The following is a 23,760-nucleotide window of genomic DNA, read 5'->3' as shown; positions in this document are numbered from 1 at the left end:
ATGAACAGCCCCTGAATCCAAGCTGCAAAATCCAGACAGGAGATATTTACAGAGGAAAGTAGGAGAGGAGACTTGTTGGGACAAAGAGTTGTTTGAAGCCAAAGGGATAGCATATTCAAAGGTCTGAGAAGAGAGAAAACATGGCAAATTACAGGAACCTTAACAGTGATGGCTTCCCTGGTGGCCCAGTGGTAAAGGATTCGCTTGCCAGTGCAGGAGACGAAAGAGATGTGGGTTTGATCCCTGGATCAGCACGATACCCTGGAGGAGGGCATGGCAATCCACTCCAGTATTCTTGCCTGGAGAATCCCATGGACAGAGGAGCCTGGTGGGCCACAGTTCATGGGGTCGCAATGAGTCGGACATGACTGAAACTAGGGAAGCCACTGAGCATGCATGCATATAGAGTGATGTGCAGGGTTAGCGTGAGGACTGACGTGAGGAATGACCGCCTCGAGAGCTGAGACTGGACAGCCGAGCGGAGGGCCTCCACAGCACCACGTCCCCTCTATGCTGTTTGAAATGTTTTCTTAATTTTCTGATTTGTCCCTCTCCCCACTCTTTTCCCCTTGGTAACCACAAGCTTGGTTTCTGCATCTGTGACTCAATTTCTATTTTGCAAATAGTTTCCTTGGGATTGACATACACATACTACTGTTTATAAAATAGATAACTTTTATCTATTTCAGTAATGCCTTATTAGTAATAAGGACCTACTGTATAGCACAGGGAACTCTATGCAATACTCTGTAATGACCTTAATGGGAACAGAATCTAAAAAAGAGTGGATTTATGTATAACCGACTGACTTTGCTATACACCTGCAACTAACACAACATTGTAAATAAACTATACTCCAGTAAAAATTAGTTGTACAATATTTGTCTTATTTTAACATTTAGGTAAAGAATCTTAAATCAGAAAATTACATAACCAGATTCACGTTTTTTGGATGATAAATTTGGCCTCAGAATAGAAGATGAAATGTTGGTGGGGGAATCGTATGTTATAAATCAGACGGTTTCTGACATCCCATGCTGCTCTGAAATGCTGTTGTCGTTTTCAACTCTGGTCCAGATGTTTACCATCCAGTTTACAGAATCAAAAGCTACTCATGCTGTTTGGTGGTTTCAGGAATTAGGTCTCTGAATTAGGCCTTTCCTTAATTCAGACTTCACCATTGTGTTTGGATCTTGTCCTTGGAACTCTGCTAAGAATGCCACTGATTGATCTCTCCCAGACCTGTGAGTCACTGGAGGATCTGAGCCTCACTGTGCTATGTGACAAATGCTCTGACTTGGCTTCCACATGTAGAAATTAGCAGAATTTAGAAATGTAGAAACATGTAGAAATTTATTACAAGTAATAAACTGTAATAAATAAATTCAATTTATTAATTGTAAATTAGTAGTAATAATACACTGAATTCAGAGTCCTTGGAAGACCTACATATGTGATCTTTATGCAAAGGACCTAGCACATAGTTCAGTTCAGTTCAGTCACTCAGTCGTGTCCGACTCTCTGCCACCCCATGGACTGCAGCACACCAGGCCTCCCTGTCCATCATCAGCTCCTGGAGTTCACCCAAACTCATGTCCATTGAGTTGGTGATCCCATCCAACCATCTCATTCTCTGTCATCCCCTTCTCCTCCTGCCTTCAATCTTTCCCAACATCAGGGTCTTTTCAAATGAGTCAACTCTTCGCATGAGGTGGCCAAAGTACTGGAGTTTCAGCTTCAACATTAGTCCTTCCAATGAACACCCAGGACTGATCTCCTTTAGGATGGACTGGTTGGATCTCCTTGCAGTCCAAGGGACTCTCAAGAGTCTTCTCCAACACCACAGTTCAAAAGCATCAATTCTTCTGCACTCAGCTTTCTTTATAGTCCAACTCTCACATCCATACATGACCACTGGAAAAACCATAGCCTTGACTAGATGGACCTTTGTAGACAAAATAATGTCTCTGCTTTTCAATATGCTGTCTAGGTTGGTCATAACTTTCCTTCCAAGGAGTAAGCATCTTTTAATTTCATGGCTGCAGTCACCATCTGCAGTGATTTTGGAGCCCAGAAAAATAAAGTCAGCCACTGTTTCCACTGTTTCCCCTTCTATTTGCCATGAAGTGATGGGACCTGATGCCATGATCTTAGTTTTCTGAATGTTGAGCTCTAAGCCAACTTTTTCACTCTCCTCTTTCACTTTCATCAAGAGGCTCTTTAGTTCTTCTTCACTTTCTGCCACACATAGTAGGTACTACAATACATGACTATTGTTTACGGTTGATCTGACCTTTCCAGGAGATCCATCCTGATAAGACTTGGATGTTCTAATACACATGTCACTCCTTGCCCTGATTACCTAGGTGAAAGGGCTCAGGATAAATTTAAACATATTTAGGTCTATCGACACAAAACATAGTATCATAATTGAAATGTTGCAGTAAAAACATAATACCAGGATTCTCCAAAGAAGCAAATGAATAAAGTAACTAGAAAGTGCTTATCTTCATTAAAGAAATATACAAGGTGTGACTGGGGTGATGTGGCTTAAACGGGGCTTTGAAGGCTGGCTCCATGGCCACACACACAACAAACCTCCCCAGTATATAGCTCACAGCAGGAGTGTTAGATACGCAAGGAAGTGCCTGTTTCTTCTACATTAAGAGTAGATCTCATTTTAATTGCATTTTAACTGTTGTGTTTCCAAGGTCCTGAAGTAATTTATAATGCTACAGATATGTTGATTTCTTTCTGGGAATTCTGAAAGTTTTTTAAAAATTTTATTTACAAAACAGAAGCAGAAAAGTAGAGTCATAGATGTAGAAAACTAGCTTATGGTTACAAAGGAGAAAGAGGAAGGAGGGATAAATTGGGAGGTTGGTATTGACGCATACATACTATACACACTACTGTTTGTAAACGAGATAACTAATAAGGACATATTGTGTAGCACATGGAACTCTGCTCAGCACTCGGTACTGCCCTGTATGGGAAAATAATCTGAACACAAAGAAACGACAAAACGATGCCAAAGTACTATGAGTCTGGAAGAGAAATATAGTTTTGTTCACACTAGAAAAATATTACCAAATCATTTTTATCTTTATGATATCTAGAGTAAATTGAACCACATACAAAACTGCTTCATTGGTGGAAAAAATTTCGTCTCATTTGCTTCTGGTAACTGGACCACATTTCACAATAGATTGAAAATGAAATTTCTTAACTTTTCCCATATCCTTTGGGGCATGTAGAATGGCATGTTGTTTAATGAGCTTATTTTGTGTGCAGGATCTACGTTTCCTCTCACACAAATCATTCTAACTTCTGCCTTTCACACTTTACTTTTTAAAGGGCCTCAGTGATTTCTTAAACATTTTTGTGTGAATTTGTAAAATGGCGTTGGTTGTGCTTATTTATATAACGTGTACATGTGTTAATTTACAATGTACTACGTCACCTATCACTCTTGGATAAAATTATGGGTTATGGCCATATTTCCTAATTTTTCATTTAGATCAATGTCAAACATTCTTTAAAATATCTTAAAATTTGTTTTGCAACTCTGGGAAGAAAGTAAATATGAAAAAAATTTTAACTTTGAGGACAATCAAAATGTGCCAATGTTATCCATAAACATTTATTGGTCATTGGCAACTTTTATCTGTTACTGTGTTTTGATCCCTTTATGATGACCAGTTAGTTGGTGAATTGTATTAGTCAGGGCTCCACAGAGACAAGACTAACAGGATATATAATATAGGTACTATATGCGAAGTCACCTCAGTCGTGTCTGCCTCTTTGTGACCCTCTGGACCGCAGCATGCCAGGCTTCTCTGTTCTCCCTGAATTTGCTCAAACTTATGTCAATTGAATCAGTGATGCCACCCAACCATCTTGTCCTCTCTTGCCCTCTTCTTCTCCTGCCCTAAATCTTTCCCAGCATGAGGGTCTTCGCATCAGGTGGCCAAAGTATTGGAGCTTCAGCGTCTGTCCTTCCAATGAATATTCAAGGCTGATTTTCTTTAGGATTGACTGGTTTGATCTCCTTGCAGTCCAAGAGACTCTCAAGAGTCTTCTCCAGCACCACAGTTTTAAAGCATCAATTCGTCAGCGCTCAGACTTCTTTATGGTCCAACTCTCACATCCATACGGAACTACTGGAAAAGCTGTAACTTTGACTTTGTCAGCAAAGTGATGTCTCTGATTTTTAAAATGCAGTCTAGGTTTGTCATAGCTTTTCTTCCAAGGAGTAAGCATCTTTTAATTTCTTGGCTGCAGTCACCATCTGCAGTGATTTTGGAGCCCAAGGAAATGAAGTCTATCACTGTTTCCATTTCCCCCCCATTTATTTGCCATGAAGTGATGGGACCAGATGCCAGGATCTTAGTTTTCTGAATCTTGAGTTTTAAGCTAACTTTTTCACTCTCTTCTTTCACCTTCATCAAGAGGCTCTTTAGTTCCTTTCTGCCACTAGGATGGTGTCATCTGCATATCTGAGGTTATTGATATTTCTCCTGGCAATCTTGATTCCAGCTTGTGATTCATCTAGCCCGGCATTTCTCATGATGTGCTCTGCATGTAAGTTAAATAAACAGGGTGACAATATACAGCCTTGATGCACTCCTTTCCCAATTTGGAACCAGTCCGTTGTTCCATGTCTGGTTCTAATTGTTGGTTCTTTACCTGCGTACAGGTTTCTCAGGAGGCATGTCAGGTGGTCTGGTATTCCCATCTCCTTAAGAATTTTCCACAGTTTATTGTGGAAAACCCACATAGTCAAAGGCTTTCGTGTAGTCAATGAGGCAAAAATCAATGTTTTTCTAGATTTCCCGTGCTTTTCCTATGATCCAACAGATGTTGGCAATTTGATCTCTGGTTCCTCTGCCTTTTCTAAATCCAACTTGAACATCTGGAAGTTCTGGTTCCATGTAATGTTGAAGCCTAGCTTGAAGGATTTTGACTGTTACCTTGCTAACATGTGAAATGAGTGCAATTGTGTGGTAGTTTGAACATTCCTTGGCATTGCCTATCTTTGGGAGTAGAATGAAAACTGACCTTTTCCAGTCCTGTGGCCACTGCTGAGGTTTTCAAATTTGCTACCATATTGAGTGCAGCACTTTAACAGCATCATCTTTTAGGATTTGAAATAGTTCAACTGGAATTCCATAACCGTCAATAGCTTTGTTCATAGTGATGCTTCCTAAGGTCCTCTTGACTTCACACACCAGGTTGTCTGGCTCTAGGTGAGTGACCACACCATCGTGGTTATCCCCAAAAGCTGTACTTATGAATTAATCTCCAAACATTCATCATTTATCTTTCATAGATCCAGTATAATTACAGTTCATGTTAGTCAGTTTCCAGAAGGGTGATGCATTTCTCAATGGGATATTGCACACTTTTAACTTTTATTGACTACTTCCTTTCCCCACCCATAAGAACAACTTTCTATTTCCATTTAACTGAAATGCATTTGCAATATCCTTCCAGGAGCGTGTCTCTTCCATTACCTGAAGAATAGCTGTGCAAACATTTCTATGCCATGTTAACGATGTGCTCAGCATTTCTTCATGTTTTTCTGCCAAACATGCTCTTAATTATTTTTCATATTGTCTTCTCCATTATTTAGCAATGTTCCTGGAGGTTAGTAACCATGTACTTTATTTCATTCTTCTGCTTGTTTATGGCATAGATTTGTGTATTTTAGGGTGTGTCCTGTATGAAAAAGTAGCTTAAGACACTTCGGGGACTGACTTACTGAAATAACTCTCCACCATGGATCCTGTAAGAACTAGGCCAATAACCCGAAGAATTACATAATTTTTTTTTTTTTTAGCTTGAAGGGACCTTAGAGATCACTTTTTCCAGATCTTTCATTTTACAAATTAGGAAACTGAGTCGCCGTGTATTAGTAGTAGAGCAGGAATCACCACCTAGTCCTTCCAGTTGGGAAGCTCAGTGCTTTTCCAGCACCATCACTGCTTCTTGCATTAAGTCATTTATTTTCCAGGTGACTTGTGCATATTGTGATGTGTGTGTGGCAGGGAGGGACTTTACAGCCTTGCCAGGTTACAGAAACAAACATATGTAACATAGAAGAAAGAAGAGAGAGACACATTTATGGGAGAACTTTCTCTTCCTGTTACCTTAACATTGTTATTAAGGGAAAAACTGGTATACTGAAAGCAAGAGAAGATATTTAGGGAAATCATCTTATCAAACTCCTCTGGAATCAGCTTTCCTGGTTTGGGTTTCCAGGTTAGGGGTTATGATCTTGGCTACCAGGTCATCCGTGTGCCCTGAGACGGGGCGCGTGTGTAATGTGTATTCAACAACGGGGAAGGTGTCTGCAAGTGGCCGGCCAAGTGGACGTGATCAGGGCGGGAAACGGGGCCGGGGAGGGGAGCGGCGGGAACCGCGAGGCCACAGCCGGTTGTCCGCGGAGCAGGTGGGAAGAGGGAGGGGTCTGCGCGGCCGCCGGGTGCCAGGAGCCCCGGGAGCCGGCTCCGCTGGGAGGGGCGAGGCTGTCACTCGCGAGGCGCGCGGAGCAGGAGAGGCGCGCGGAGCTCTCGGGCCCGCGCTGCGTCGGCCGCCAGCGCTTGGAGGGGCCGCCGGGCAGCGGGACGCGGCGCCATGGGTGAGTGTGCAGCCCGCGGGGCGCCCCGGGGCTCGGCCTCGGGAAGAAAGCGGGTGTCGGCCGGCCGGCCTGGGATTGCACACCTCCCCGCAGCAGTCTGTGGACTTTTCTCCGGGAGCCAGGCGGGGGAACGGGGTGGCCCTCGGAGGTGGGCGCCGGGGGAGGACCGCGCTCCAGAGGGGTCGCCGCGCGTAGGCGTCACGGGGGGGGGGTGCGCAGAGTTCGAGGCTGGGGGGCTATCCCCACGTGCGCCCCAGGAGCAAGCCGAGACGGGGCACGGAGAGTGGGGACTTCGTGCAACTTCCACTCGGTCCGGTTTGCGTGCGGGAAGGCGCCGGGGCAGGGCGAGGAGGGACACTTTCCAGCCTCCGCCTCCACCGAGTGCCATCGTTGCGCAAAAGGCTGCAAGTTGAGGCTGAAGGCTGACCTGCTTCGGGGTGAGACGGGCCAGTGGGAGGGGGGCGCGACTCGGTCCAGGTCCCAGGGCGCTGGGGTGCGCGCGCGCCGCTCCGCTCAAGTTTCTAGACCGAGTGCCCCCCGCGCCCCCTTCCGCTTTGGAGTTTAGGGGCGGCACCTGGATGTGAGTGGCGGGGGTGGGGGGACCCGGTGCGGGGACCGGTGCCCGAGGAGGTGGCGTCCCGGGAGAAGAGCTCGGAGCCGCGCGCGGGGGGCGGAGGGCTGGAACCACGCATCCCGCAAGCGCAGTCCAAGGAGCCGCCGGCGCGGCCGCTTTTCGTGGTTCCTGATTAGGGACCGGCGGGCAGCCCGGACTGACCCTGCAGTGCCTGTGTTCCCGTTTCTTCTCGGCCAAGTCCATTACGCCCCTCCTCCGGCCTCTCCCTTTGCCCTTTGTTGTGAGGATTTCTTCCAGAGTGAAGGAGGCCTTGGGGATTGACGTGCTCGGGTGGAAATTCCTAAGTTCCCACAGGCTCGAGGGGTAGGGGGTGCTCTGACTGCTAATCGGTGGGGTTTATAGACGCTGGCCAACTTGGAAGAAAGGAGGACAGAGAAAGCTGAGGACATTTTTGCCTATGAATGTTAATTGTGGTCAAGACATTCATAGTCTGTTGCATGACTCTGGAAAAGTTTTAAAAAGTCCCATTTTTAAGGGCCTGTGAATAAACTAGTCTTGCAAATAATCTGCAGCATGAGCTGTCTTTAAAAAGTTTTCTGAAACAGAAGGAAAATGTTCCATTTAAAAGGGAAAGATAAAGCACTTTTTTCTTTTTTTACCAAGCGTGGCAGAATGTGTTTCAGGCTTTCTTTCTCTTGTTGTCCATGGTCATATAAACTCTTGTTAGAATAATACATGGAGGGGAAAGCTCTCATAAACGGAAAAGCCAACATAATTGACTTTCAGTGAAGTAATCTATTCACTTCACTGAAAGCATTTAAGATGCTCTTTTGTATACTGCATAAAGTCTCCAGGAAGAGCGACCTTAGGCTTGAGTGGACTATCTATCCAAGGGTAAGGTGCACATAATTTTGAAGTTAATTATTTCCCCAGCTTGCATTTCCAAACTATAATGAAGATGGTAGGTCTTGGCTTTTACCTCAACAAATTAGACAGGATCTCAGGTTACAGGAGAGGGTTCTCCTGGAGAGGAGGTGGGGTTAGCCCCTGAACCCCTCTGATCAGACTGAATTTAGTCTCTGATTCTTAGAACTTCTCTATCCTACCTGTAAACTGACAGTTGAAATTTGTCTGTTCCTTTTTCTGCCATGAATGGACTGCCTTTTCTTATTGTGATTGAGGTCACTAAAAGCTCACGGAGCTGTCAGATGGCTAGTAGGAGAGAGTGGGTTGAGGAAGCAGGTGAGAACCTAGTGGGTGGGGCGGCAGGGGAAAGGAGGAGTGGGTGGCCTGGGAGTGAGGGTCTGAGGCCAGAGCTCAGGACAGAGACCCAGACTCGCGGTCCACACATAGCAAAGGCCCTGGAAGGAGGGGCGGGCAGCATGAGGGAAGGAAGGAAGGAAGGAAATCTGTCCAGAAACTAGAGAGAGAAAACACTTGGTCACTTAAGGTCATCTCTCTCCTCATCTTTTAATTCACTTGTGAAAAGCACAGAACTTCATTACTTAGCACTTCTTTTATTTAGAGGTAGTAGGGGGGTGAGGATTTAGCATTGGCGTCCAAATTGCTGGGATAAGAGGGAAAGCAGTGTAGCTGAATGCCTGAATGTGCCAGCAGGATAAGTCCATCTTTTCCTGGTGTCATGACAACTGAAATGTATCATTTCAAGGAAGGAAGATGGTGCTGTGGGGGTGAATATAGCCATCAATTCTTGCTTGATTCACAAGAAGAAATCCATGCTCTAGCATCATGGAAGGATGAAAGTAATTGGTTAATCAAAATATTCTGAATAATTGATAGTTATCATATTTATAATGCACAAGGCTATTTCTCAAAAAAAAAACAAAAACCCACATTATTTGCTAAGTAGGCAGATTGAGATTTTGGTATCCCTTGCTTCCTCCTTTTATTTTATTTTCTCAGTGATGTCTTCAGCTTATCAAGGTATGCAGCTGACTTCCTGTCTACCCCCAAGTTTTGCTCTGCACAAAGGATATGATGAAACATTTCATACTGAAAAAATGTGGGACTAACTCATTGCTAGGAGAATTTATTTTTTAGCTGAAAGGTTGACTTGAACCTGCATAGCCACTAGTTATGAAATCGCAGGCTCCGGTGTGAGACAGGTAGGGAATGTTTTAAATTTCTCCTCTCACCACATCCCTCAGTGCTCTTTGTTGTATTTCAAAAGTGAGGGTGAACATTATACAGAATATATTATGGAATGTTTCATGGAGGGAGTGGCTCTGAACCTGGTGATATTTGAAGGGATGTGGAGGATTTGGGAAGGAGACAGGTGTTCCAGATAGAATAATGGATCCCTGAGCAGGGCTGAAAGAATTTCAGGGAGCAATAAGACATGGATTGACAGAATGGATTGGCAGGATGAGACTTGATTTTGGATGGCCTTCAAAAGCAACCAGAGGAATTTAGAATGTATATAATAGGAAAAAGGAAATCATGGAATGTTCTTGAGTAGAGAGGAATTGTAGTGAAATTAGTGTTTCAAGAAGACAAATTGAGCAGTGTTGTTTACGATAAAAGATAAATTAGGAGAGAACCAGTCGCAGTGAAATAGTAGCACTAGTGGAAATGGAGAAAGAAAGAGGGATGAATGGTATTTCTAAAGAAAAGCCTAAAATTAGGAAATTAAGTGATAAAAAGGAGGATGAATAAGAAGCATTTTCTGGAGATTTGAAATCTTGAGGATTGGGGATATAGTAGGTCCCTTGATAGGATTTTTAAAGGATAAAACAGATGGTTTATTTTCCAGATGCTTTGGACAGAAGATAAATTTCATTTTTGAGATGTTAATTAAATGGTGATGGCTAAACATGTTAACACATATGTTAGTAAATTGGAAACATATAGTCAGAAATTAATCAGAGCACAAGAATAAGAAGGAAAATAAAGGTTAGAAGGTCACCAACCTTTGGTGAGTGGTAAATCTATGTAATAAATTACCTACCTGTTTGGAGGTGAACAGGTAGGTATATGGAGGGCTGGTTGAGGGAAAGGGAAGGAGGATAAACACTATCTGCAGGAAGAGAAATATCAACCACATAACATGTATCAGTGCCCTGAAATTAGAACAGTGAAGTGTGACATCTTTAACATTCAGTGTTAGATCTAGGAGTCCACAAATTTTGACAAGAGGAGAACATCAGATGGAAATCTTTTGATGTCATTCAGTTTCAGTAAAAAGGATCTTGGTTAAGGATCTGAAAATTATTTGCAAATTTAAGCCAAGAATAATGACACATGGTATCATCTCGAATTCATACTTTTTTTTTTCAGGAAAGTATGACCCCCTAGAGGTAGTTATGAACAAGGTACAGAGAGCCAGGATTTGAAATCGGAGAAGCAAATGATAATCTTTAGGTGGATTATGCAGGCACTGGGGATCCTGTTTTCTCTTTTGTTTGATGAAGGGTCATGCATGATTCTATACATTTGTGTGGCTCAGATCTTGATTTAATAATAATTATTAATAATTAATAAAAACATGTAAAAAGATAAGCTTGAACTATTTTCTTGAAGCAAACCAAGAATATTTTAAAGATGCTTAACTACTAGTTGAAACTTTTGAAGGGTCCGTTGGCCTCTAGTGTGTTATGTACTTTTCTGTGCTTAGTTGCTTCAGTCATGGCAAACTCTTTGCGACCCTATGGACTGTGGCCTGCCAGAGGAGCCCAGAGGACTGCAGGCTCCTCTGTCCATTCTTCCCAGGCAAGAATTCTGGAGTGGATTGCCCTCCTCCAGGGGATCTTCCCAACCCGGGGATTGAACCTGTGTCTCTTATGTCTCCTGCATTGCCAGGTGGGTTCTTTACCACTAGCACCACCTGGGACTCCAATACTCTAGCCATCTGATGCGAAGAACCAACTCATTGGAAAAGACCCTGATGCTGGGAAAGATTGAAGGTGGGAGGAGAAGGGGATGACAGAGGATGAGATGGTTGGATGGCATCACCAATGTGATGGACATGGGTTTGAGTAAACTCTGAAAGTTGGTGATGGACAGGGAGGCCTGGCGTGCTGCAGTCCATGGGGTCACAAAGAGTCGGACAGGACTGAGTGACTGAACTGGGCTGAACTGAACCACCTGGGAAGCCCCCTAGTATGTTATATGCCTTAGAAAATTATAAAAGTTTGATGCTGAGCAGAGAAAGATAAATTAATATTTTGATTATCTTTGCTGCATACCATGTATCCTTATAACTAGTGAATTAAAACAGTTTGTCATTATCTCTTATGGTTCTGTGGACTTTACTGCCGAGCAGTTCTTTTTGAGGTCTCCTGCCTTGCAGTTCAGTATATGCTGGGGGTCAGGCATCTGATGACTTGATTGGGCTGTTCGCTTAAAGTGGCTCCCACCTGTAGCTGACGGTGGATGCTGGCTACTGGCTGGGAGTTCAGGTGGGGCTGCCTGCAAGTGGCTTGGACTTTTTACAGCATGGTGGCTGGATTCCAAGAGGGTACATCCTTAGAAAAGTGTTCTAGGGAAAAACCTAGGCAGAAGCTGCAAGGCCTCTTATAACCTAGAACCTCGTAGGTCCCAGAGCACCACCTCTGCTGCATGCTACTGCTCACAGAAATCATTGAGGATTCAGTGGTTCAAGGGAGATTCAAGGGAGGAGCATGCCTGTTCAAGGAGAGAAGGAAGTGTGGTAGCCAGCTACCTGAGCTCATTCCTAAGAGATGCCTGGTAAATGTGTTTTACTATATAGACATCATCAGGTTTACCTCTGAAAATTTGATATTTTATTAAAATTAAAAAAATTTTTTTAATTGGAGGATAATTGCTTTACAATATTATGTTGATTTCTACCATGTATCATCATGAATCGGCCATAGTTATACATATACCTCCTCCCTCCTAAATCTCCCTCCCACTTCCCACCCCATCAGACTGTCACAGAGCACCAAGTTTGAGTTCCCTGTGTCATGCAGCAAATTTCTGAAACACGTGTGATAAAGGGTTGATACTTTCGTGAGAACTGTAAAGACGTCCAGATAGTCACACTGAAGTTTCACAGGAAAACATTTGAGTGTGGAAGTTCATGCCTGGGTGGAAGTGTGTTAGTGAAATGCTGGGGTAAGCTCTGCTCAGAATAATTTCAAATACAATCAGCTGATATTTCTTATTTTAATTTCAACTAGAAGTTTCTAAGGCTATTGTAAATTACTGTTTAGTTTACCTAACTTTGAGTTTGTCATAAATTGAAATGTATAAATCCTTTATTCAATATCTTCTTGTCACACTAAACTAAGTGCTTTATAGTGAACAGTTCAGAAGATTGCTTTATTTTTCAAGAATGTGTTGACTGTACGAAATACACAGTTGGTATGGTGCAACTAAAAATAAGTGTAGTCTTAACTATACCTTTTTTTTAAAGATATGTTTCTAAATTAAATATGTAACATTCAGTTTATTAAAACTTTAAGTGTAAGTCTCATTTTACTATTTTTAATTAGAGAGAGAGCTGACATTTGTGGTTACAAAAATATAGGTCTTTCTCCTTAGATGATTGAAAAACAAAGAAAAATTAGGGTAAATGAGATGGGTTTAAAGTCAAGAACAGAATTAGTTTCAACCTAGAAACTTAGAGATCTTAAAAAAGAATTAGATTCTGATGGCTGCAACCTGACTGATTTGAGGTCATTCTATTTTCGACTGTTTGACAAGAGATGAGGGAATGAGATAGATAATACGAAGCCACATGCTCTGTGCTCGGTACTCATGACATGATGGACAGACAGAACATCTCAACAAGAAATAAAGGCCTGACCTATATAACCAACAGAACTGGGATAGTGCCTGAGGAGTTCAGAAGGTAAGATGACATGGAGTTAAATTCTTTAGTTTGTTAAGACAACCCATCAGAATACTCACTCACTACTTTCTCTACAATATTTGAGATACACCCAAACTATATAATGATAGCAAAATCAATATCTCTGGCTGTTTCTGTAAGACATGTTGTTCTAGAGTCTCTAAGGTTATTGTCTGAATACAATAATTTGGAGAATATGCTAAGTACCGATTTCTGGGTCCCACTGCCAAGATTTGAGATCAGAAGCTTTGGGCTTGAGAGGTGGACCTGCAGTTCTCTCATGAGGTTCAGCCAGTGTTGAGGATGAAGCCTGGGACACGCCTGGAGAACTGGCTCTTCCAGAAGCCTCTGTCCCCCATCAGGCTATCTGAGCTCCGTGACGCTGCTTCTCCTCACCAGGGCCTTGCTGAGACTTAGCCTAAGTCTCTGTTGAGCTCCTCTGTCCATCGTACCAGTCACACCTTAGCCTGTTAATGGGATGGTGGGCTCCAGTTTGCGGTAACTCTTCCCCAGAAAATTACTGATGGTTTCCTGTCTCAGAGTCTCAAGCGTTACTTATGTGCACATAAATCTGGCTCTGTGTGTGCAAGTGTCCGCGGTGTCCACCCACCTGCCCCTCTGGGGCTTCAGTCTCAATGCCTGCAAGATGGAATTCCTCCCTTCTGAATCTGACTGGTTCCCTCCTGTCTTCCTCTGCCCGCTTCCTTCTCTTTATTTTTCTTGACGACTCCAGTGTACCTGGCTTGCTGACTGGGTGTCATCACACTTCTGAATGCCCACACTGTCTCGTCCTGGGTCCTCACCCGCTCCAGCCTGGATGTTGGTGGTTTTTTCACTGCCAGTTACTTCCCCGACCTGGTCTCCTCCCAAATCACCCCATGTGATGATCCAAGCACCCATGCAAGCACAGTTCTTACTGGCCCATTGGTCCTCTCCAGCTTCACTGCCTGTTATCATCTCACATGCATTTTATCCTTAACCATCTTATGGGAAAACCTGAATGCACTTTTTGGCCAATCTAATGATACACAGTAATATATTTATTTTAACAGACATTTTCTGTTACTGAGATAAGTCAGCTATCTACTTCAATCTAGATTTGAAGCACAAATGACAGATGTTGGATACTAAGGGAGTTTTCTGCAGTCCTGTTTCAGTTTTTATAGGAAATAGGACAAAAAGGAAAAAAATTCACAATGAGATGCTACATATATGTGTGACAGAGATCCATTATTGTCACTGTTTTACAGATTCTTTCCTTCCTAAAGAAAAATTTACAAAGAATACAATTTTGTTAATTATAGATGAGAAATTAAACTCAGGGTGAGAAGTCTCTAAAGAAGAAAAATCCAGAGCAACTATTAATATAAGAGCACAATTTTTAAGTAATTGGTTCCTTAGGTATAAATGAAGCAGCAATCACTACTTAGTGTTATTATTTAGTTTCAACCATTTCTCAGCATTACCTTAATAGGATTCCTTTTATATAACATGATACATACATCCTGTTTAACTGGGAGGTAGGTAAAGTGACAACTAAACTTAAAGGAGGTAAAAACAATTTAAAAATACCAATGATAATTAGAAGATTGCTTTTTGGCAGAAAAGCTATGACAAACCTAGACAGTGTATTAAAAAGCAAAGACATCACTTTGCTGACAAAGGTCTGTATAGTCTAGGCTATGGTCTTTCTAGTAGTCATGTACGATATGAGAGCTGGACCATAAAGAAGGCTCAGTGATGAAGAGTTGATGCTTTCAAACTGTGGTGCTAGAGAGTCCCTTGAACAGCAAGGAGATCAAACCAGTCCGTCTTAAAAGAAATCAACCTTTAATATTCATTGGAAAGACTGATACTGAAGCTGAAGCTCCAATACTTTGGCCACCTGATGCGACTCCTTGGAAAAGACCCAGGGAAAGGGTCTTTCCCTGCTGGGAAAGATTGAGGGCAGGAGGAGAAGGAGGTGACAGAGGATGAGACAGTTGGATGGCATCACCAATTCAGGGACATGAACTTGGGCAAACTCTGGGAGATGATGAGGGACAGGGAAGCCTGGAGTGCTGCAGTCCATGGAGTTGCAAAGAGTTGGACACGATTTGGCGACTGAATGACAACAACCTCATTGCCTCATGTTAAAATCATCATTGTCACAGAATCATTGTACCTAAGGCCACCAACACTTCCATAGTAAAATAATACTCTATATTGTATACCTGAAGTTATTAGGGGGTAGATCTTAAGCTTCTCACCATGGAAAATGAAGTAACTTTGTGAGGTGATGGATGTGTTAATTAACTTAGTCATGGTCATCATTCGCAATGTATACCTATATCACCATGCTAAATATTTTATATATGTGTGTATATATATATATATATGTTTACAAGTTTGTTTGTCAATTATACCTCATCAAAGCTGAAAAAAATTTAAGAAAGTAAAAAACTGAAAAGAGTACTCCTTCCAAAACAAGCAGCCTCTTAAGTGTGTTTTAATATTGATTTGACCAAACATGCCTGCCCTTCTACACATCATGACAGCAAAAGATGCATAAAGCCCAGATTCTCATGTCTGCTCCAAAAGTACTTGTATATTAATTGGGAGATACAAAACTCACACGCATAGAAAACCAGCTGAGAATTTGAGAAAATTAGATAATGGAAATCTAGACCAATGTAAGGAGAAGGAACTGGCAACCCACTCCAGTGTTCTTGCCTGGAGAATCCCAGGGACAGAGGAGCCTGGTGGGCTGCTGTCTGTGGGGTCGCACAGAGTCGGACATGACTGAAATGACTTAGCAGCAGCAGCAGCAGACTAATGCAATAATTGCTAAAGCCATCGGTCTAGAATGGGAGAGACCCCTGGAGGCTGCATTCATCCAGGGCGGTGTTTTGAGTGAGGGACCGTGAAGGGAATCTGGGCTTGTGTGATTCTGTCAGAAGGAGGAGTGGAGGTGTGGCCAGTGCCATGGAGGTGGGCTGAGTGTGCTCGGGGCCCACCTGAGTCTGCTCCCCCTCCAGCTCTCTGCTATGCATTTTTCCACGCACCCTCCCTGCCATGACCTCTGGACTGGGACATGGAGTGCCACCCTCATGGAAGTCTGTCTCTTTGATGTTCAGGCTGTTTGTCTGCTTGGCTTTCTGACTGACCGCTGCAGCTGACTGACTGACTTCCTGCCACTCCCGTTCCTTTGCAGAACACGTCGTCAGCTCTTCTGTGATGTCCCCCCAGAGCTTATGAGAGTGTTCGACCCTTTTGGGATTAGTCATTTCCACCCTCCCCACCCTCCCTTGATGCAGGTTCTCATAACTCACCCCTGGATTTTGTCATTATGTGGGATTTGCTGAGTGTCTAAATTAAAACCAGTCTTGCTATGGCATCAGTAATAATCCACAGCTCTGGAGAGTGTGATTCCCATTGTGCACCCAAGGGCTTCCAATCATGTAGAACACCTGAAAATGGGGCCCAGCAGTGGGCAAAGCAGGGTCTGCTGGTCACAGCATCTTACCCTCTGCCCCTCACTCTGGTACTCCACCTCTAAACCCCCTCATTGTCCTCTGAGCCCTGGCTACCTCATTTGATTTCCCTCTGCGCTAGCCCATCATTGTCATTGAGTTGCTAAGTTGTGTCCAACTCTTTGTGACCTCATGGACTTGTAGCACACTAGGCTCCTCTCTCCTCCACTATCTCCAGGAGTTTGCTCAAATTCATGTCCACTGGGTCAGTGATGCTATCTAACCATCTCATCCTCTGCCACCCCCTTCTCCTTTTGCCTTCAATCTTTCCCAAGCATCTCAATGTCTTTTCCAGGGAGTTGATTCTTCGCATCAGGTGCCCAAAGTATTGGAGCTTCAGCTTCAGCATAAACATCATTACTCCCCTTCTATTCAGTCATGGCCCAGAGCCCCAAGCACCCTTTGGAAATGTTTTTTTGTCCAAGAACCTGGATCACTGCAGCATAGATGGGAGGAAGTCTTCATATAAGGATTGAAAAAATGGTTCTAATGCAAAATCGTGCAACTGTAGCCTTTCAGCCAGGGAGTGATAGGGAAATTATCAGATTTAGTTACAGATGTAGCAGAAAGGAAGGAATCAGAAGAGATAATGAGAAGAGAAACTTTCAGTTATAATACCAACCGGAAGGTGGTGTTCTGATGAAAGAGAGGATGAAACCATCAAGAACCAACATAAACAAACTGAAAATATTCTCAATTCAGGAACTTGCTAATGAACTAAACTTCATATAACCCACGTCAATAAGTACGAGGATGATCTGGTATGACTTAGGTCAACCCAAGGATTCAGGATTGCTGTGTGGGTCAACCTGTCCAGAGGAATGCTCTGTTAGTTCCTGCTACCCAGATGGTTTTCCCTAGAAACTGTTCAAGATGGCAAACTTTCCAGATGAAAGAGTGTTTTACTAAGAGTATGCAATTGGCTTCTCTTCTTAGAAACAGAACCTTCAAACAAGCTCTTAAGGTCCAATTTCCCATTGACTGTGTGATATAATCAGACATTTATAAAAATTTGACTCAGAGATGTTAGGACATCCACTTAATTATGAATGAAATAATTCAATGTATTTAATTACAGATTATAACTTAATGGACAGTTGCACTATTCAAACTAAGTTGAAAATTAAAAATTTGAAACTTTTGATATCAAAGAATGTGATTAGTTAAGTATTGATAATGAGAGGATATAATAGTTTTTTTTAAATCCCTAATTATTTAGCATTATGCAGTATTGTCTCCTTTTTTAATGTCTTTATACTTATTGTGCATGATTTGAGATGAAGGGCAAAGAAGAAAGATCCTTTTTCTTAATACCTTAAATTTCTCCCTAATTCTGGGTCTTTCTTCTATCTCCTTTCTATTTTTTGCCACTCTGTTTTTTTTTTTTTTTTTGCTTTTCCTTGGCTTTTAAAGTTCAAAATGATGAACCTTTTTTATTTTATAAAGTTATTTATTTTATTTTTAATTAATTTTTGTTGAAGTATAGTTGCTTTCCAATGTTGTGTTAGTTTCTGCTCCACAGCAAAGTGAATCAGCCACAGGTGTACATATGTCCCCTCCCTTTGAATCTTTGAAGAAGACTATATCCTTGGGGTTAAAAGGCTCATTCAGTTCTCTCCCATCTTCTGTGTTAGGGACTGATCCAAAGCAACATAGTTAAAATGAAACACTATATAATTAAAGAGTTCTGGATAGGTGAATTTCCAGAGACTAATTGGGTATCTGTAAGGATGTCTTTTCATTTTCCACTGCGGCTTTCTGCATATGTGGAGCTCCATGCAGGCGAAGCTCTGGGAGCAGGTGTGTTCGGGCCGCGTGTCTCTACCTCTGACTGCTCAGAAGCACCAGCAGACTTGACCCTCATCCTTCAGTTCCATCGCAGACGGCAGAATCGAGGTGCAGGTAGCTGTTTGCTCTCAAGTCCAGCCGGTCCTTCTGTTTTCTTGGTCACTGGCTTGCTTCTTCCATCCCAGTGGCTATAGCTCACTGTTTGTTTGTTGGGTGTTCAGTATGAGAAAACATTGCGTCTTTGATCCTTGACAACAGACTAGAGCAGTGAGGATGCCCATCACGGTACACTGGGTGTAAGCTTTGGCCGTTAGGCTCTTGGCTGGTCTGCTGCACTTTACTGTCTTGAAAGTTTGAGAAATCTGACTGCTTTGTCGGTTGTTGTTTTCCAATTCTTATTAACACTTGCCAAGCCTTTTGTCATGCAGCTTTAGAACCATGACAGCTTCTAGGTCAAATTTCAGTTTTGATCCCTGCATCTTTAGAAGTAAAACTAAGAACTAAAATAGCCATTTCCTCCAGTGATTGCCATGGGTGCTGATTAAGCTGCATGCTGGTTGTTGGAGTCATAGCAACAAGTCCTGCTTACTATCTTCTAAGAATCTCAATTAAGTTTCTTTAGTCTTTGAATATCTAACTACAGAAAAGTTTAATTTCCTAGGGAAAATGAATATATTCTTTTCTTGGAGAACAACACCATAGAGTTAATTAAGCATTCCTTTCCAAGGTTTATTTGTGTATTAAGCTTGAAATTATTTGCACTCCTTTTCCCCCTATTTTTTTCTTCCAGCTTTCATAATTAGGCTTTCAGTGGACTTAATCTTTTAATTTTAAAATGATTAAGTGCCAAGTTGTTGGGTACCATTGCTTGGGTTACAAAGATAAACATATCCAGCAATAACAAGAAGTTCATTGAACTTGCTACAATGACAGCAAATACTCAGGTTTTATTTTCAACAAAGACTCAGGACATTTTGCACTTGACCATGCTATATTGAGAAGAGTTATTTTATTTTTCTAGGGAAAGGTAGATTTGGTGAGTAATTAATTTTTGGTATTAAATTCTACTATGATATAAAATATGAATAGAAAATTTTCTTTCTTTTTTTACAAGTCATGTATATTTGTAATTTCTCCTGACATAAGGACTCTTTTAGAGGCATATAAAGTTTAAGCTTCTCCCAAATGGGTTAATGGTGAGGAAAAAAGGTTATGTTATTTTACTTTTGAAGTCAACTTGAATAGAATTTTGTATTCTCCAGTTCATTAATTTCTAAGTGAATCTGAACAAATAAACTTTCGTGGCAAATTCATGGCACTTTTTTGCATTTTTTGACTTAGAAAAGTCTGTTTCCAGTTCCTGGAGTCACTGCTTTGGGAAGGTGATCTGAGCTCCCTGAGCTTCAGTTAGTGTATTTTATTTATTTGTAGACGCAATAGTAATACCCTGGACCACCTGAAGTTCAGAAGAATAAATGACCCAATCTATTAAAAATCTGTTAAAATAAAGGGCTTCCCTGGTGGCTCAATGGTAAAGAATCTGCCTGCCAATGCAGGAGACATGGGTTTGATCCCTCGTCAGGAAGATCTCCTGGAGAAGGAAATGGCATCTCACTCCAGTATTCTTGACTGGGAAATCCATGGACAGAGGAACCTGGCAGGCTACAGTCCATGGGGTCACAAAAGAGTCAGACAGGACTGAGTGACTAAATAACAACAACATATGAAAATAATTTAACAATGTCAGACTAAGAGATAATACATATAAACATATGTGAGTGTGGACATACACACAAATAAAACTGTGAAAGTAAGTTTGTCTTACTAAGTCTTTAGTCTTAATTTTTTTAAGTCTATCATACAGGAAACTGTGGATGAAAGAAAGTGAAAGTCAAAGTTGCTCAGTCGTGTCCGACTCTTTGCGACCCCATGGACTGTAGTCCATGGAATTCTCCAGGCCAGAATACTGGAGTGGGTTTTTCCCTTCTCCAGGGGATCTTTTCAACCCAGGGGTTGAACCCAGGTCTCCCGAATTGCAGGCAGATTCTTTACCAGCTGAGCCACAAGGGAAGCCCAAGAATACTGGAGTGGGTAGCCTGTCCCTTCCCCATCGAATCTTCCCAACCCAGGAATCGAACCGGGGTCTCCTGCATTGCAGGCGGATTCTTTACCAACTGACCTATCAGGGAAGCTCTTGGTGCTTATTTTTCAAAACCAATGCACAGTGTAGTCATATGTTTTCTTAGGGATAAACTGATTAACTATGGCTTTTATGGATAGGACATAGTATTAGGAATAAGCTAAAGATTAAGACTGCTCAAAAGATGTCTAGGGATGATCTTAAAAATCAGAACATGTGAAGTCCATCTGTATAGAATGCATTCATCAAGCAAATATTAAACCCCTCATTCCAAGATATTATTAAAGAGCAATAAGGCTTTTATTATTTTAAATTCAAAGCATTGAAGTTGCTTATTTTATTTAATAACATTTGACAAAACTCTCAAGAGATAATGCTAAATAAAATACTACAAGCAGTTGGTTTTATGTGAATATTTTTTATTATGTAGGAATATTGAAGATATGAAAATTTTCTCAATTCATGGTTGGAATTCCCATTATTAGCACATTCTGATTTTTTATAGTCATATCATATTCTAAAGTGTAACTTTGATGAATTCTCCTGTCTCAGATGTGATTAATTTTGGTCATTAATTATTCAAGCTGTTCTAAAAATCTGTTTCTTTGATTTGTCTGTCAATCATTTATCCAAAGAATGAAATATTATTTTAGTATTTAAAACTGATTTCAATGAATATATGAGCATATTAGTCTTTCAGTTTGCAGAGGATTTAATGATTTTAAGGAACCAGGTAGTCTCCAGTGGTTAATTATGTAAAGGTCCTCATATCCAATCATATTAGGAAATGCAGAAGTTCATGTTTGTTTTATTTTCCTGATTTTATTCAATTCTGTTTTTTTGTTTGTTTTTGTTTTAAGTCTAGGTACTTCTGCGTGTTGGTTATGCAGTTTGTGTAACATGTTGGTATTCTCTGAGCCATGGCTTCTCATTGTGGCAGTTCTGCATTACTCCTAGGGTCACAATGATGAGGAGCAGCAGTGGGTTCTGTGTGAACGCCTAGTCCCTGACTGGTGGCAGGATTCGGCCAGTGGAGCTTACTACCATGTTACCCTTCTCTCTCTCTATACACAGTCAAGCCTCTATGACAATTGGTGCTTCTTGTTGTAAACCTTGACTTACTGAGTTTGTGTGGTACATACCTCTGGTTCTGAATTGCAATGTCCTACTAGAACATTTGGTTTATTTCATTGCTTGCAGTGAACAAAAGGATGTTTTTGACATAAGAAACTAGTTTGAGAGACGTCGTATTATAAACCACAGACAGTGAGTTAGAAACTTAAGTAAAAAACCCCCAAACTGGTAAAAGGCAGCACTGTAAAGTATCTTAAGATGATTTATTAAAATTGGATGACAAGTCTGAATTAAAAAGTCTAAATCACTGAATTTTCAAATGTGAATAGCCTGTTTTAATTCTTAGTGCATGTGAGGGCTTCAAAGCAACTATTACCATGGTTTTGGAAAGAAGCATCTTCTATTTCTAATACTTCAGTGAATGAATCAGAATCATTTTAGATTACCTCAGCACCTTTTATACAGAAATCAATTTAGTATTATTTTTGCATAGTTCATTTTCCAGATAGACACCTAATAAAGTACTAAGACTCTGTGACTCTAATTATATTACTTTATCTTTGACTAATAAATCTTTTTATTGAATAAAAGTAAACAGTAACCTAAGATCAAGTGATAAATTAACTAAATAAAATTTTTTGTTTTCATGTGCAGTTAAAGAGTTTAACTATTTCTAAAGAGTTGGCTAGAAACTGATAAGAACTGAACCTCTAGAGGCATTAATGCAATGCTGAAGAGTTTGGGTTGTGATATTGTTTTTTCATTCATTTACTCACTAAATAAATATTGATTGAAAGACACTGTGTACCTACTGTGTGCCCGGAAGTCTTCTAGGAGCTGAAAATATAATGATGGTGGAAGTAAACATGGTTAGAGGTATCACAGATATTCATGAACTAATGGGGGAGAAACACAAGTAGATAATTGCAGCCCAGGCATCAATATTTGACAGGATCCAGTAAAAAATAACCCTTATTAGTCACTCAAGTTTGGATCGAAGACAAATGCTCTGGGAGATGGAGCTGAAAATGTTAGTTCTTTCACTACTGATAGCCATCTTGGAGAACAAGATCTTAGCTGATCTCTCCAAGGGGGCATTTTATCTCAGTTCTGTATTGGACTGACTTGCTCAGATGCAAGCATCGCGGACCAGTGGCCACTTCTCAGAGCCTGTCCCCCTGCTAATGTGTCTTGGAGGAGCAGAAAATTCTAGACAAGTATGAAGGCTGAAGGTGGGGACCTGGGAGGCTGTGGACTTCAGGGAACTCAGTGTAGTTCAGGTTGGTATATAAAGATAGCATGAAGGGAGCGATGTCTGGAGGAAGAAGTGGGGTCCATGTGGCACAGACCTTCGGGTCATGTTGGTCCATTTCAGTTTTATTCTGAGAGCAACATGGAGCCATTGAGGGATTTAAACAGGAGTTTGACAAGGTCACGGTTGTGCAGGGTGAATCTGAAAGGGACAAAACAGAATGAAAGATCTACTCAACAGGCAGTTTTCATGCCAGAAGGCAGAGGCCATGCAGCGTGAACAGTAGTAAGAGCTTGTGTGGCGCACTTGGGAGACATTTGCTGTTTCATCTCTGGCTTCCTCATAGCCATTCCATGGCTCATTAGCACTTCCACCAAGAGGGAGGACACAGGAGCTGAATCAGACCTTCCCAGCGTTCTTTCAGAACCACCATTCTGAGGAATGAGCAGTCATTTTTTTTTTTTAATTGCAATTAATTGTGGTTTGGGATTAACTGAAAATTTCGTTGATTCATCCTGTCCCAAGAGCTCATTAGCATGTATGATTGAGTCGGAAATGATTTTAATTATTTACTTGACCCTTTTAATTGACTTATTTTTTCCTGTGATCTACTTCCCTCATGGCTCAGAGGTAAATCTGCTTGTGATGCGGGAGACCCAGGTTCAATCCCTGGGTCGGGAAGATCCCCTGGAGAAGGCAATGGCAGTCAGCTCCAGTATTCTTGCCTGGAGAATTCCATGGATAGAGGAGCCTGGCGGGCTCTAGTCCATGGGGTTGCAAAGAGTTGGCCATGACTGAGCAACTAACACTTTCACTTTCTTTCCTGTGATAGTTTGTAAGTTTTCTGTGTATTTTTGACTTGATCACATCAATCGCGGCTTCAGTGAGATGGGCCCTGAAAACAACAGCAGCCCAAGCAGCAAAGCCGTATTCTAAGGTTC

At 41.7% G+C, this 23,760-nt stretch overlaps 1 protein-coding gene across 2 annotated transcripts in view; it reads left to right on the top strand.

Moving 5' to 3' along the window:
• Positions 1-6,452: 6,452 nt before the first annotated feature.
• The window catches only part of GPM6A (glycoprotein M6A), a 238,020-nt gene continuing 220,712 nt past the window's right edge, over positions 6,453-23,760 (top strand). Inside the window, exon 1 of one of the 2 annotated variants that reach the window (XM_043893732.1) lies at positions 6,453-6,643. In XM_043893732.1, coding sequence (XP_043749667.1) covers positions 6,640-6,643 — 4 coding nt within the window. In that variant the 5' untranslated portion in view covers positions 6,453-6,639. Of the gene's footprint in view, positions 6,644-7,102; positions 7,224-23,760 lie in introns of those variants that run through there. The other variant, XM_043893735.1, reaches the window with a different exon arrangement.

This window comes from Cervus elaphus, chromosome 32 (assembly GCF_910594005.1).
Source record: "Cervus elaphus chromosome 32, mCerEla1.1, whole genome shotgun sequence".
Taxonomy (NCBI): Eukaryota; Metazoa; Chordata; class Mammalia; order Artiodactyla; family Cervidae; genus Cervus; species Cervus elaphus.
This window is presented reverse-complemented; position numbering and strand designations above follow the sequence as displayed.